General features: G+C 39.5%; 2 protein-coding genes across 3 annotated transcripts in view; both read left to right on the top strand.

Annotated features, from left to right (window-relative positions):
- LOC126101254 (uncharacterized) overlaps window positions 1-13,653 on the top strand; it is a 39,895-nt gene extending 26,242 nt beyond the window's left edge. The window contains exons 3-4 of the mRNA XM_049911942.1: window positions 10,193-10,281; window positions 13,425-13,653. Of these exons, the coding sequence (XP_049767899.1) occupies window positions 10,193-10,281; window positions 13,425-13,653 (318 nt within the window). The remainder of the gene's footprint in view (window positions 1-10,192; window positions 10,282-13,424) is intronic.
- Window positions 1-15,610, top strand: part of LOC126100243 (histone-lysine N-methyltransferase eggless-like) — a 351,861-nt gene that overhangs the window by 55,691 nt on the left and 280,560 nt on the right. The window lies entirely within an intron of this gene.

The following is a 15,610-nucleotide window of genomic DNA, read 5'->3' as shown; positions in this document are numbered from 1 at the left end:
TATGTCGGTCTTCCCCACGTGTGGCTGGAGCAGAGGGGCCAAGTATTTTGCCAGTTTATACGTCGGTGAGCCAGGAGCACTAATAATCGGTCTTAGTGGAACGTTGTTCTTATGGATCTTGGGTAATCCATAGAGCCGAGGTGATAGAGGAAAACTTCCAAAATTTCATGCATTTACGGCTTTGGCTCGCATCATTCGGCAACGAACTCAGCCTGCGCCTCTCTCGAATGGAATTATATAAAATAAAGCGCCAACAACATGCGAAGTTGGTTAGGCGACGAACTGCCGTGGTAAAGGACGTAGGTCCATATACCGCTGGATGCGAAAGTATTTTTTTCCCTCTTCGTGTTTGCAACACATTCTGAGACTTCGTTAATAATCAAAGTTAAGCATTTTTCTAAAATATTCGTTGTAAATTACACGTAAGAGCGCGCTTTCTCAGTAACGAGTATCTCCGATTTCGTGACTTCCATATGTTTAAGAAATGAAAGATGAAATTACTGTGCGTGAAACAACTGACAGTGACATTTATACTACTTTTCTTGTTACAAATAATTCACCATTTTTTTCTGGATACGTAGCGATTTCCGAGTGTGTGATCAGACAGGAATCTAAGATCACAACGTTAAATTACTACGAATGAAAGTAGCAGCAAATCGTCTTAATACTCAAGCGTGTCACAACTATTTATCTGCGATCGAATCCTTAACAATAGTAGACAGAGATGAAATACTCCCGCCACAATATTTTCAGACTATACCACCATATATGAAACATGTGGATTCATCAGATGCATATTGTAAATTACAACGAACTTTTATAGCTGCACTCGCCACACGCTCTCGAAAAGGCAATTTTTTAAATTTTGTTTTTGTGAACCAAATCTTTGACGTATCATATAGGGAAGTAGGTTACTTCATCATTTGCAGTTCTAGGAGCGAGTTACAACCACATTCTATGCATCTTCTTATTGTTTGAAGCATCTTCTTATTCTTTGACACACTCTTAAACAATTTTTCGGGTTCATGGAGATGTGTTCCGTCTATGCAAATAATTAAGGCTGTTTATTCCCATACGCGTTTCGCTTCTTTTATTTGTGAAGCGTCATCACAAATAAAGGAAGCGAAACGCATATGGCAATATACAGACTGCCTTCAATTAGTTGCATACAGTAGACGGAACGTACTCCCATAAACTTTTGAAGCAACTAAGGAACGGCGGAAACCAGAAAAAATGACGAATTTTTCAGGTGTATCTATAGATATATTTGTGTAATGTGGTACTACACTCCTTTCCTAACTCATATTCCGGAACGTAAAATCCAAAACAAGACGTCGATGTGAATGAGAATAAAATGACATACTGTGACATTTACGACAGTTTCCAGAACACAGTCAATATTCTATAGTTATCATGCAGTGATGGAAGCGCGTGGTCAGCGAAATTTGAACAGTATTTCATACGGTAACCGCCTTTTCCGCTAATGTGAGGAATGGCAATCCTGTGTTGGCTGCTAGTCGCTTCAAGTTCGTGCCACTGTGGCGCTTCATTACACATGCGCGGATCTGAGGCAGATTGTTTTTGCTTGGTTGGCGCGAGGAGAACTGACAACAGCGTTTCGGTTGGCTAGGACCTTTCAGCATCGCTTCCGAAATGCTTACAGAATAATGTTCGGGATCTCGTTCGAAAACAAGACTGTTCGGTGCGCTCAAGTACCGAACCAATCGGCAAAATGGCGGAAAGATACGGATTAGGGCCCGAGGCCATTATCTTTCTGCTATTGTCATCTGCTATAGTCAATAGATGAAACTTGGCGTCTACCCAATGGAAATTATTGTTTTATGACACTGTTAGTGTTTCCTGTTGTTTCTCATATTACATATTCACATTTTACCACACCTCGAAGAAATGTCCAAATAACACCTACAAATATGTATTATAAAAACATTGCTAATGTGGAGTCCTACTTGCACTTTTGTTGCATTACAACCTGAAACCTATGGAGCGAGGCAGTCGGGTAGATATTGTATTTTTTGACATCTGAAAACCATTTGACTTTGTACTACACCAGCTATTATTAACGAAACACAATCAAAAACAAAATATGTGACTGGACTGAGGATTTTGTGGTGAGGAGTGTGCACCATTGTTATCTTGGACGCAGTCGTTATCAAATGTAGAGGTAATTTCAGGCATTTGTCGAGGAAATGTTTTGGGATGCTTACTATTCATGTTATGTATTAACGACTGTAGAAAACTTTAATAGTGACGTTAGATTTTTGCAGATGTTGCTGTTATCCTCTGTCAGATCTCGAAAAAATTTCAAATTGGTGCAGTGATTGTTAACTTTTTGAAATGCCCGTAAATGTGAAATACCTATGTGTAACAATTTTGCAGGGGCATGAAATGGAATGATCACATAGGCTTATTGTAGATAAGGCAGGCGGTAGACTGGGTTTCGTTGGTAGGATACTGGGAAAATACAGTAAGTCTATATAGGAGTTTGCATACAAAACACTCATGTGACCCACTGTAGAATATCGTTCAGGTGTGTGGAAGCCGTAATGAATGGCTCCAACGGATATATTGAACATATACAGGATGCCCCAGGAGGAATTGTCAGTATTTGTGGATGTGACATCAATGATCATTAGAAGCAAAAAAGGCTATTAAACATGGGATCTAAAATGTATGGCTCCGTCTTTGATACTGTGAAACAAATCTCATGTACTACAATCTCTTTACTTTCTATATTTTGAGAGATGGTGGTATTGTTCAGAAGAAGGAAGCAATGTCTACTAAACATATGCTCCAAATTGCATATCTTATGATATAGGTATACTTGTTCATCTTCACTATTGGACTATTTCTACTGAAACATCTTGTGTAAATAAGGGCAACATGAATGATCAAGGTTTATTTGGCCCACGGGACAGGTTAGGGAAATTCTGAAGAAACTGAACCAGCAGATGCTTGTATCAGCACCACAATCCAGCAGAATCTTGCAAAGTTTCAAGAACCAATGTGACGAATTTCGGAATATATTACTGGCCCCTAGCTGTTGCTCTTAGGAATCACAAGACCATTTGCCCCACGCAGAGGCAGTTAAGCAATCATTCTTCCCATGCTCCATCAACAAATTGAAGGGGAGGAAATATTTACGCGGCGCAGTGGGATGTACCTTGTACCATGTACATCAGTGATATGCAGAGTATTGATGTAGATATAGAAACATTAGTGCGTAACGAATGAATTGCTCCCGTTTCTCCGCAAGAGGATGCAACACTTCGACACTGGCAGTGAAACTCCGTGATACGGATTTTTTCGATTGGTAGCTGCTTACGGCCCATAATTTAAATACATACATTCCAGTGAAGGAGCAACATTTATGCTTGCTTTTGTTACTAAAGTCATCAGTGGTTTTCTTAATTTCCAGAGGTACTCTTGAGACACATTTTCAGTATCATTGGTTTGCAAATGAGGTACGCCATGACGGTGGTCTGTTAACAGAATCTGATTTCTTGGGAATTGTCTTGCAGCCTCACTTCTGGAGACTAAATATATATTTAAATTCAAAATAGCGCGTAGTGCTACACACTGAAATATTTATTTGTCTGCAGCTTGGTCTAGTGGCTAGCGTTGCTGCCTCTAAATCACGGGGTAAGGGGTTCAATTCCCAGCCAAGTTGGGGATTTTCTCTTCCTGGGGAATGGGTGTTTGTGTTGCCCTCATCATTTCATCATCATCACCACCATCATGTGTGACATTGGCTAGATTGGACAGTGAAAAAAACTGGACTTTGTCAAAATTGGGACTTTGTACGAGCTCTGATGACTGTGCAGTTGAATGCCCCACAAACCAATCATCATCATCATCTGGAATTTTTAGGGGAAGGCTGGGCTAGAGTGAACTCTTCACGTTTTATCTTATAACTGTTTGATGCAAATTTTTGGAGTTTAACATCTTTGAGTTACCCAGTTTCCACACTGATTGCAGCATTAAAGCAGTTGTGTGTATCTTCAAACACTTTGACTACCAGGCAAAGAAGAAAGACATCTGCAATCAGTCCACATTTTCCCCATGATGAGTGTGGTCATAGGCTGAAATTGCATGGGATGAAAGTGGATATAAATAAGGCAAAGTTTTTCCAAAAAAAGTTTTGTTTATTTCATAATAAATGTCACACATATACTAATTAAAATAAGGAAATTTTTTTCTTTTTTTAAACAAATGTTGTACATTTCAGAATTAATGTGAACTGCAGCATTGCCGGATGCCTTTATATTCCAGTTGTTTTTGCAGAAGGCATGAGACCATCTATCAGACGGTGCTGCTACTGACTCATCTGGACAATAGGAAATTAGCTTTTTTTCCACAGACAGGAAAAATACACCTGCCCCTTTGCATATAAGCTTCATTATCTTCTCTTTTGTAGTACCCCACATCCTTAGATTCAAGTACATTGGGTAAAAGATTTCTGATTCATTGTCTGTATCATCACGGTTTTTCCCCATCCCAGTAATCTTCGGTTCCTTCTGGCTCCGGAACAAGGTCTGTCTTAAAGGTGGGCTCATTTACCTGCCAGTCCTGCTTGCAATTCGTCTTTGGTTGGAGTACTAGTGTAAACTGCTGATTTATTTTGCCTCCATTTTACTTCTCATCCCATAACTTTTGGGGAAGGTCTTCAGAAGTTTCCAGTTCAGTTAGGTCAGCACCTGAAGTGGAAGGTGAAGCGTCACACATTGCTGCCAGTTCCACAATAGAAGGTGTATCACAACTTGACATGGAGGCTGCTAAGTGCACAGTTACTTCTAATGGCCTAAAATCGTCTTCTTTGAATGCCAAGGTGCCTTGAAGTCAGATGTGATGAATGCTAGTGCTGATTTGACTTGCATGATTTTTCAGAAGATTATCATTAGAATAACACACCTTCTTAGCTACATGCTTCAGAACTTTGAAGAACAGTTTGGCCAGATTTGTTGGCTAATTCCATTTGGCACACCAGCCAGAAATTTGCCCTTCATATGGACTCACGAAAAAAAACACTGACGCATGGCCATCCCTGAGGTTGAACAGAAATTGTGACATTTTTTCTATCTCCCTTGCGATGGCACCATTCCTACTTGCTTCTTATCACCTTCTTCTTCATTTACTTTGGAAAATGGAAATGAAGTCCCATGCGTCTTTACAGAGCGTAGGGGAACGATGCGGGAGACCCGCACAGCTGTAGTAGGCAAGGTCCTAGTGGAGGTGGTTTGCCATTGCCTTCCTCCGACCGTGATGGGAATGAATGATGATGATGATGATGATGATGATGATGAAGACGACACAACAAACACCCAGTCATCTGGTCCGCCGCTCGTGGTCTCGCGGTAGCGTTCTCGCTTCCCGAGCACAGGGTCCCGGGTTCGATTCCCGGCGGGGTCAGGAATTTTCACCTGCCTCGAGATGACTGGGTGTTTGTATTGTCCTCATCATTTCATCATCATCCAGGAAAGTGGCGAAACTGGACTGAGCAAAGATTGGGTAATTGTACGGGCGCTGATAACCACGCAGTTGAGCGCCCCACAAACCAAACATCATCATCATCAACACCCAGTCATCTGGAGGCAGGGGTAATCCCTGACCCCGCCAGGAATCGAACCCGGGACCCCGTGCTCGGGAAGCGAGAACGCTACCGCGAGACCACGAGCAGCGGGCTTAATTAGGAGGCCAATTTCTGTAGGAGTGCCACACTCATCCAAGTGGAATATGCTGTCTGCAGTGAACTTTAATTTGCCCGTTGCAGTTAACTGTTAACATTTACTTTATTGAAGGGTGCATTCCTTGCTAAGCTTGCACTTGCAGTTCTATGTAGAGATGGCTTCTGTTGCCTTTGTAAAAATCCATACATCCAGCTCTTTCCTGCCATAAGCGTTACATGCCAGCTCCTGGGGTAGTCTCTCTCTCTCTCTCTCTCTCTCTCTCTCTCTCTCTCTCTCTCTCTCTCACACACACACACACACACACACACGCACGCACGCACGCATTCTTTCTTTTTGTGCATTTCTTAGCGTGCTTGTACGCCGGTTAACGTTCTTGTTTGCACGAGGGCTATTCGGAAAGGCCAATCACGCGCGAAATGGAAACCACGGTGAAAATCTGATGAAACTTTGCACAGTTGTATTGGGCATTGTCTCTAGTATGCCCGTCGCTCTTTTCATTTTTGAGAGCACAGTGAGCACGTAAAGATGCCTAGAAAATATTGTCTCCCGTCAAGTATGAGGGCCTGGTGAGAGACTTTGCCTCATGTCATGCAGTCCACATAATTGTCACGCGTTTCCTTCTACACAATTCTCGCCCGCGTTCTGCAGGGGCAGTGAAGATGCTCCTGTAGTGATTCCGATGGGAAGTATTTGATCAGCCACAATATAGCCCGTAAATGGCTACCCTCGACTTTCATTTCTGCTTACATGATCCGCTGGCTATGAACACAACATTTTGGCACAGGCAACGAGCTGTCAACCTGCGTAGAAAATTGTCGGAAAAATTATTGTAAAGTTGGTACAAGACTATGACAGATGTCTAAGTGAGAGCAGCGACTATATAGAGAACTAGCTGGAAAGAGTAGCTAACTGTTTCACATAAAACATTTTTGATTGTCACATCGATTTCCACTTCGCGACCGATTGGACTTCACTCTCCGAATAGCCCTCGGATTGTGAGTCCACGGAGGAAATTTCGAGGCCTTCCTGAAGTACTGAGATAGTGATTCCGACTGAGAATTTGTAAAAACCGTGCGAACTTTGTATGTGGTTTCTGCCACGTAAAATGCCTGGATTTCTTCTACGTTTGAATTTCCAGTATCATTTCCATCACACGGATCTGAAAAAAATTATATGACGTAGTCAGACACAATACACTGAATAGAAAAGTATTTTTGAAACTATTCCACTATAAATGTTATTTGTCTAAGAGAATTCGTTTATATATGATAGTCTATAAACAATAGAATTATTATATGATAGCCTAAGTGTTTGGAAACTCACCTGGAAGAATGTGAATGCTACAGCTGCGTAATTTTTAGTTGCGTTGACGCGTTTCTGCAGCGTAGACTGTTTTCAACCAAAATTTCTCTGAATTTAGCCGAATTGGCCCCTTCTACCGCTCTGAATTTTTTCTTCGTCAATATTAGGCCTGCCAGTTTTTCGGATATATGCACTCACCCTCTTACAATGTGGATAACTTACGTAAAATTTATAAAAGTAAAATTTGGAAATCGAAAGTTGGCCAGTGTGCCAGTTCAGGACTGGGAAACAGTGGACACTGCTTTCACCCTTGTACCAAGGGGTCATTTTAGATGTGGAACCAAATGTTAGCGAATGTATTTTATTTAGATGGACCATTACACAAGAAATAAATAGGCCACTGTTTATAGAGTCATAAACCACAACTTATATTATTTCAGTACTAACCTTTTGGACTATTCTCGAAAATTGTTTACCACAAAAACTGAAGGCAAGGGGATTGAAATGGCATTTTAACTTCTCTTGCTTGCAACAATAGCTGGGTAGCGCTATATTTTTTTTAATTGTTTATACACCGCAAGAAAATATCAGTATGAAGATACAAATTTTTCAAAGATTGTTTCATTAAAATATTTCTGTGTCTACTCTTTCCCCATGCCAACACTAGCCTCACTCCCCCTACATTTTCTCATGAAACTTTTATGTGTGATCGTTAGTAAATATAAAAATACTATGGTAGTGGAGGAATTGACAAGAGCAATACTTTCCCAATTGTTTTTTAACAATTAAGTTGCTATCCGTTACCGAAACGACCAAATCTTTTGCACCATAATTCACACGTATTTGAGCCAAGGTCGTTTGTTGTGTGAAGAACTTTGCTTATTTTTCTTCGTATGAGGCGTCGATCACTACTTTTGTGGCAGCGTTTATTTAATTATTTTTTGAGAAGTTTATTTAATTATTTTTTGAGAAGTTTATTTAATTATTTTTTGAGACAGGTGTATACTCCTGTAGATTTTTTTTCTTGTCGATTTCCTATCTGTGAAGAGAAAATTTACCTTTTGGTTCGATATTGCTGTCTTTTACGCGTTGTACACTGTGCTTTAGTCATCCATTATTTTATGTTATGGTTAGGGAGATAAGTCTGTGAGTAGTCTTGTCTGGTGAGAGCCACAAAATTGTAGGATGAGTGGTGTGCAGTGTTGTTTCGTCTGCGTTTGTTCAACATCAGCTCTGAGTTTCTGTTTTATTGAGCTGACACTAATCGACGTATGTCATAGAGCAGTTCGTAATTGTGCAACCAACCACGTGAATTTCATAGCTCTCTTTCCAATCAGCTCTTTCAGTCCTGGCCCACTTACAGAGTAAATTTTTTTTTTTTTTTTTGTTCTATGACAGTTCTCAGCCGCTTGTAATAATTTTTGATTTGCGTAAGATCTTCTGCATCTCATTTTTTGGTCGTAATTGGTTAGTGCTCATATATTTATCGTATGTTTCATAAAGCTAATTAATGGACTGCTGACGGACCGTGTTCGCACGCCGAGGTGCTGAGTAATCATCACAGATGAATGATTCTAGTCGTAGCTAAACGTCAAGGGATTTGCGCTTAACGGCCGTGCATTGGCTATACTGTCGTCAACGTGAAATTAACCGACAGTATCGCTACATAAGATGTATCACTTTGGCATTAGTCACACTTAACAGCACATTTGGAGAGCCGATTACCGGCACGCAATGTTTTCTATTTAACGTACGCCCAAGCAATATTTTATGGTTGCTAATTGAGACAGTATGAGCCTTCAGTTTCAGTATCGAGTTTTCCACTCGTCGCATTGGACTATGTCTTAAATGGAGGCCTAGCAGTCAGCAGTAAGGCTAGCTTTTAAATTTAAACAATACTCCCATAACATGGGGCTATTGTAGAAAAAACCACTACACTTACACGTGGCTCATTAGTCTCTCAGGTGGCCAAAAATCAAGATGACATTCACAATGCTCATAAATTTAACTTTTTTACAAACTGGAAAGAAAGGTTCACCACAGTAAGCCTCAAACTTTTCCCGCTTGGAGCGTTGCTGTTCTTCGTTGTGGTAGGCCTACAGGAGAGACTCAAGCAGTCTCCATCTTGGATTTACAGCTCCGTGTAGTGTATACAGGTCGCTTTGCACAGCAACGGTAAATTCATGAATAACTTTTTTTAGTAAGTAAAGGTAAAACAATTTTACAAGGGAACAGCGAGATAACAGCATTTATTCTTGAACCAATTTCATACTTTATACTACCATTAATTTCTGGGATAGTTATAGCCTAAATAAAATACATGGATAGTGAAGGGGGCGAGCGCGCGCGCGCGCACACACGCACACGCACACACACGCACGCACGCACACACACAGTTAAAGTAATTTGTGCTAATGTCAGGTTGAAACTGATTGTCATTAATACTTTATCCTTCATCATCTTCTTCAGACATTGTCCATCCACTGCTGAATGTAGGCTGCTCCTCATATTTTTTCCATTTCACTTGGCTCTTTGCCATCAGGTATCACTATGTTCCTGCCATCTTCATGATACCATTAAGCAGTATCTTATGGTGGGCTGTTCCAATGCTGCCCCATAGGGCAAGGGTGCCCGCGCCTTCCCATCATTGCACTCATGGGCAGGTGCAGTTAGTCTAGGCTACTTGCCACATGGCTTTTTCCACATGTTCTGCAGATATGCGAGCTGCTAGGCCACCCCTGCCTTCAAGTGCTCGCTCAGAGAGTACAGTTGCATATGGTACAGCCCCAGCTGCAAGAACTCCCCATATGTTGCCCACCTCTGTCTGTGGTTTCCCAGCTGTCTTTGGATGGGCACATGAGCTACAATAGCTCGATCGTACAGGGTCTTTGAATGCTTCTTTTGTCCCCTCAATTGAACCATGTATGGCTTCGCCCATGGTGTCCACTATGTGGTCAGCTTAGCTCATTGCTATTTCAGCCCAGTAACTGTCTCAATGTTGTGTTATGTATGTATTTCTTCTGATAATCTCATCCCAGTTGTCACTGTGGCTGGTGCCCAGTATTTGCCTCTGTTGTCCTTAGTGCACTATACAGTTTACAAACACTCGCTGTTGTGAGAGCTGATGTTTCAAGATCCAAAGTTGTTACTAACAGAATGTAAAAATTGCATACTTTTGTTTTTAGATTCATTTATACACATTTCTTGGTCAGGATGAACTGAAAAATTTTGAACACTGCCCAACTTATGTGTACCAGGTATTCAGTTATACAGGGTGAGTCAGGAGGAAAGGTATGTGTTTCGACAGGTGATAGCATTTCTGATTCTGAACAAAAAACTTGATGTGGACATATGCCCTGTTCTGAATGGTTTCCAAGATAGAACACTTTTAATGTACATTTCTATTTATTTTCTGTATTATTGATTCTCATTGTTTACAATGTAGCACAGTAATATAGAGGAAGTTGTGACCAACATATTGATACATGACGCTTGTGGTCTAACAAGTCAGAAAACTACCTCAAACTGGCCTACAAAGGTACACCCGCAAACTGTTAGTCCTAGACAAAAAATAAATAGGACCTTTTGTGTAGTAAATTTAATTTAGTTTCATTATGTACTGATACACGTTTTGTTTGGAGTGTGCAGTTTTTGAGTTATTAAAGAAAAATGCACAAAAGTGATATTAAACTTGTTCTATCTCGGAAGCCATCCTTAGTAGGGCATATGTCCATATTAAGTTTTTTGTTCAGAATCACTAATACTATCACGTCTCAAAGCATGTACCTTTTCTCCTGATTCACCCTGTATGCACAGTGACAACAAATCTGAAGCAGCTCAGGTACTGGTTGTCAGTTTTGACCCTTCTATTATCTCAGTTCAGGCCTTTGAATACATATTCCATGATTACCTCCTTACATTCTTATTGTCATAATTGCTTATGTGTAAATATGATTCAGGGCTTTATGTACTTCTGATTGATGCTGGCATTTCTAAGGACTGAATATTGATGTCATATTCCATAGCTTTTTCAAGTAACACTCTAACTGGCTGAATATGTTCAACAGTTGGAAAACTTTTGGAAAATAATGCTTCTTTGACTGGTTGTTGGAAGTCCAGTTGTTCTGTCAGTTGGTTAGGACTTAAATGACTTAGAGAACTGAAAGGACAATGTCTGTAGAAATTTTCTATCACACTTTTTGAACAATAGTATCACTTTGGACTTCTTTCGAGATGTTCAGTATCTTTGCAGTATCAACACATTTATTTATGAGCATTATTGTAGCTTCAAATAGACCCTATTACACACGAGTCCGTCTTAAGAATACTGGTAGAAGCTAGATATTACGAGATTCAGGAAAACTCAAACAGGGACTAAAAAGCATCAAATGAGATTGTCATCATTGTTGTTCTGGGGAATAATATTAATTCCTAATTTTAGTTTATGTGTGCTTCTCAGTAATTAACACTTCATTTTACTCAAAGCATTTGGCATGTGTAGTTATACTTGGTGTAAGAAACTAACAGAAAAATGAAAAGTGTCTTTGACACTTGCCATAATTTAACAGTAACAACATGTACATGTACAACAATAATTAGATGGGTATGACTGTTAACACAGTACTGCGGGGATTGGATAAAAACTAAGGTGAAAAAATATGAACTGTTTCAATGATTCAGTTAGTCATTTGCTGTGGGATCTCTGCCTGTAACATTGAGAGAAGCAAGAAAGGGGACAGGGGTGCAACAGAACAAAAACCAAAGAATCTTAAGAAGCCCTCCAGTAGCCCTTATTTCACTCATCATTCCCATAAGTTCTCTATAAACCAACTTGTAAGGTTATTTCCTTACCACAGGCTGAGCTTATCAAAACTGTTATGAAAAGGAGCCCATGCAAGTGTACTTGTCAGATTATTCAGTATAGGATAACATGTATTAATTACATACTGAGAATAACGACTAGTGACATCAGCTATCATAATGCTGGTGTGCAGATTAGGAAGGTAAGAAAGAAGTATGCATCAGCTCATGTGCCATGTCGTAAGAAACGTAAATCAAAACAAGGCAGGAGTGAATATTATTGATCCTTTACTTCAGTATGTGATGGTTGCAGAATACTGATGTGGATTATATACGGAAGAATGAGAGTCTAGTAGCAGCTGATGTTGGGGAATGTCAGTTTGGTTTATGGAGAAATGTAGAACCACACATGGCAGTACTGAACCTACAACCTATCTTAGAAGATAGACTGAAGAAAGACAAAATGTTAGTGAAAGCTTTTGAAGATGTGGGCCAGAATATAATATTTCAAATTCTGAAAGTAATAAGGATGAAATACAGTAAGTGGAAGGTTATCTACAACTTCTACAAAAACCAGACTACAGTTATATGAATTGAAGTATTGAAAGGGAAGCAGTAGTTGAGAAGGGGTGAGACAGGTTTGTAGGCTTCCCCTCCTTCCCATCTTACTCAGTCTGTACATTGAGAAAAAGAAATTTGGGAAAGGAATTAAGGTTCAGGAAGAAGAAATAAAGACATTGAGGTTTGCTGTTTACATTTTAATTCTGGTAGAGATGACAAAGGACTAGGAAGATTAGTTTAACAAAATTGATTGTGTCTTGAAAAGAGGTTATGATATGAATATCACTAAAGGAAAACAAGGGTAATGAAATTCAATCAGAATAAATCATGCAATATCATGGGAATTTATTAGGAAATGAGGCTGTAACAGGGCTGTTGGGCAGCAGAATAACAGATGACAGCTGAACTGATGAGAATATGTAATGTAGACACTCGTGTTAGGAAGAAAACCATTTCCAAAAAAAGAGGAATTTATTGACAGATTATGAATTTAAGTGTTTGTTACACAACTTGGCTAGAAGAGAGGGTTCATTTGATATGACACATCATAAGGCATCAAGCTCTTTGCAGTATGGTAATGGATGGAAGTGTGTGTGTGTGTGTGTGTGTGTGTGTGTGTGTGTGTGTGTGTGTGTGTGGGCGGGGGGGGGGGGGGGAGGGGGGGATAAAAAATATTGAGGGAGACAAAGAGATGAATACAATAAACAGGTGCAAAAGAGTGTAGGTTGCAGTAGTTATGTGGAGATGGAGAGACTATTGTGAAGAACTCAATCAAACCAATCTGCAGACTGCAAACAACAACAGCAACAAAAAAGTAATGGTATTGCCAGTGCAGCATTCTGTCTGCCTACAGTGTGGATGTATCTTGCAGCAACAGGTTACCATTCTAGATGTGCTCTGAGAGTTTTGATCAGTAGCATAGCACAGTTACTTGTACTTTTTTTTTATCTTTTGTTTGTGAAGTAGATGTTTATAGTGCATTCTGAAAATGACAAATGAACAATTTTAGAAGAACTGCACTATGAAGGTGTATTTCAGATTTTGCTATGTCGGTAGAGAAATGTTTGCAAAATCTCAGCAGAGGTATGGAGAGTGTGTTTGTCAAGGATCCACTTTCAGTAGGATTCAGAGTGGATATTTGATTGAAGGTGAACATCAAGAACTGAACAGGAAGTTAAAAGATTATGGAAAAATGAATTCAACTCTCACCACTGTAAAAGAATTTCATATGAGGGAAATCTTTGAAAAGATTTCTCCAAACAGCTTTCATGAAACTGAAGTATAATAGTAGGAAAAAGTGTGGCAGATGCTTGGGGCAATTTGAAGATAAGTCATTTTTTTGTAAATAATATTACTGATGATATGTTGATTTTCAAATAAGATCCAGAAACACAGTAAGAGTGCAAGAAGTAACACACATCACCCTTCACCAATTCTGAAAAGAGTGAGAATGTTCATGCTACATGTGTTTTCAATGCCAGTGGGTTGCTCATAAAGAATTATGCCTACAGGAAAGTTGTTTTGCTGGGAAGTATTTGGGGGGGGGGGGGGGGGGTCTTAAAAATGGTTGTATGCTTGAAATGCTGCTGCATGATGACCCTGTGCCTCACCAGACTATTCTTATTGTTAACTGATCACTTTAAAGTGTGTTTTCAATATCAGCAAAAGAGAAAGGATTAAAGACTACAGTCTTGGGAAGAAAGGTGCGTGAGAAACCACTGGGATGTTTTTACTCTCAAAAATGCTATGGATTAGATGGCTATGTGACAGAATATAATTCTGCAAAGAGAATTATAATGCTTTTGAGTGCACACACTTCTGCAAAAAATAATACTTAATTCAAGCATCTGAATGAAGACAGTCTGTATGTAGGACAGTGACTTTACGTATACATCCACATGATTACTCTGCAGTTCACAATTAAGCGCTTGGCAGATGATTCAAGCTGTTTCTCTGTCGTTCCACTTTCGAATGGTGTGTGCGAAAAATGAGCTTCCCTCACAACATGATCTTTGTGATTTTTCCAATTTAAGTAATTCATAATTACAATTCCTAAGTATTTAGTTGAATTTACAGCCTTGAGATTTGTGTAATTTATTGTGCAACTGAAATTTAGTGGAATTTTTTTAGTACTCATATGAATGCCTTCACACTTTTTATTATTTAAAGTCAATTAATTACCACTTTTCACACCATACAGATATCTTGTCTAAATAATTTTGCAGTTGGTTTTGATCATATGTTAACTTCACAAGGTGGTAAGTGACTGCGTCATCTGCAGACAGTCTATGTGAGCTGCACAGATTGTCTTCTGTGTCACTTATGTAGGCCAGGAACAACAGAGGGCGTGTAACACTTTCTAGGGGAATGCCAGATATTACTTCCATTTTAATCAACGGCTTCCCATCAGTTACTTCGAACTACCACCGTTCTGAAAGGAACTCGTGAATCCAGTTGCACAAATGAGGCGATACTTCATAGGCATGCAATTTGATTAGAAGTCATTTGTGAGGAAAGGTGTCAAAAGCCTTTTGGAAATCTAAGAATATGGAATCAGTTTCATATCCTCTGTCAAAAGCACTCATTACTTCATGTGATAACGAGCTAGTTGTGTTTCACAAAAATGATATTTTTTGAATGCCTGCTGACTATTTCTCAGTAAATCCTTTACTTGGAGGTAATTCATAATGCTCGAACATAATATATGTTCCAATATCCTACTGAAAATTGACATTAGTGATATGGGTCTGCAGTTCATCCAGTTGCTCCTATTTCTTTTTTTGGGTGTTGGTGTGACTGTGCAACTTCCCAGTCTTTAGGTACAGATCTTTCAACAAGTGAATGATTGTGTATGATTCCGAAGTATGGAGCTATTGTATCAGCATACTCTGAAAGGAACCTGACTAGAATACAGTCTAGAACAAAGGCCCTGCCTTTATTAAGTGATTTAAGCTGCTTTGCTACAGTGAGGATGTCTACTTCTAAGTTACTCATGTTGGCAGTAGTTCTAGATTCAAATTCTGGAATATTTACTTCATCTTTGTTGGTGAAATAAATCTGCTGTACCGGCACTGTCATCAATGATATCACCATCACCATTGTCATTGTGCAGTGAAGGTACTGATTGCGTCTTGATGCTGGTCTAGATTACATATGACCAGAATCTTTTGGGTTTCTGACACATTTTGAGACAAGTTTCATTGAGGAAACTATTAAAAGCATCTTGCATTGAAGTTCATGTT

This window comes from Schistocerca cancellata, chromosome 9 (genome assembly GCF_023864275.1).
Source record: "Schistocerca cancellata isolate TAMUIC-IGC-003103 chromosome 9, iqSchCanc2.1, whole genome shotgun sequence".
Classification (NCBI taxonomy): Eukaryota; Metazoa; Arthropoda; class Insecta; order Orthoptera; family Acrididae; genus Schistocerca; species Schistocerca cancellata.
This window is presented reverse-complemented; position numbering and strand designations above follow the sequence as displayed.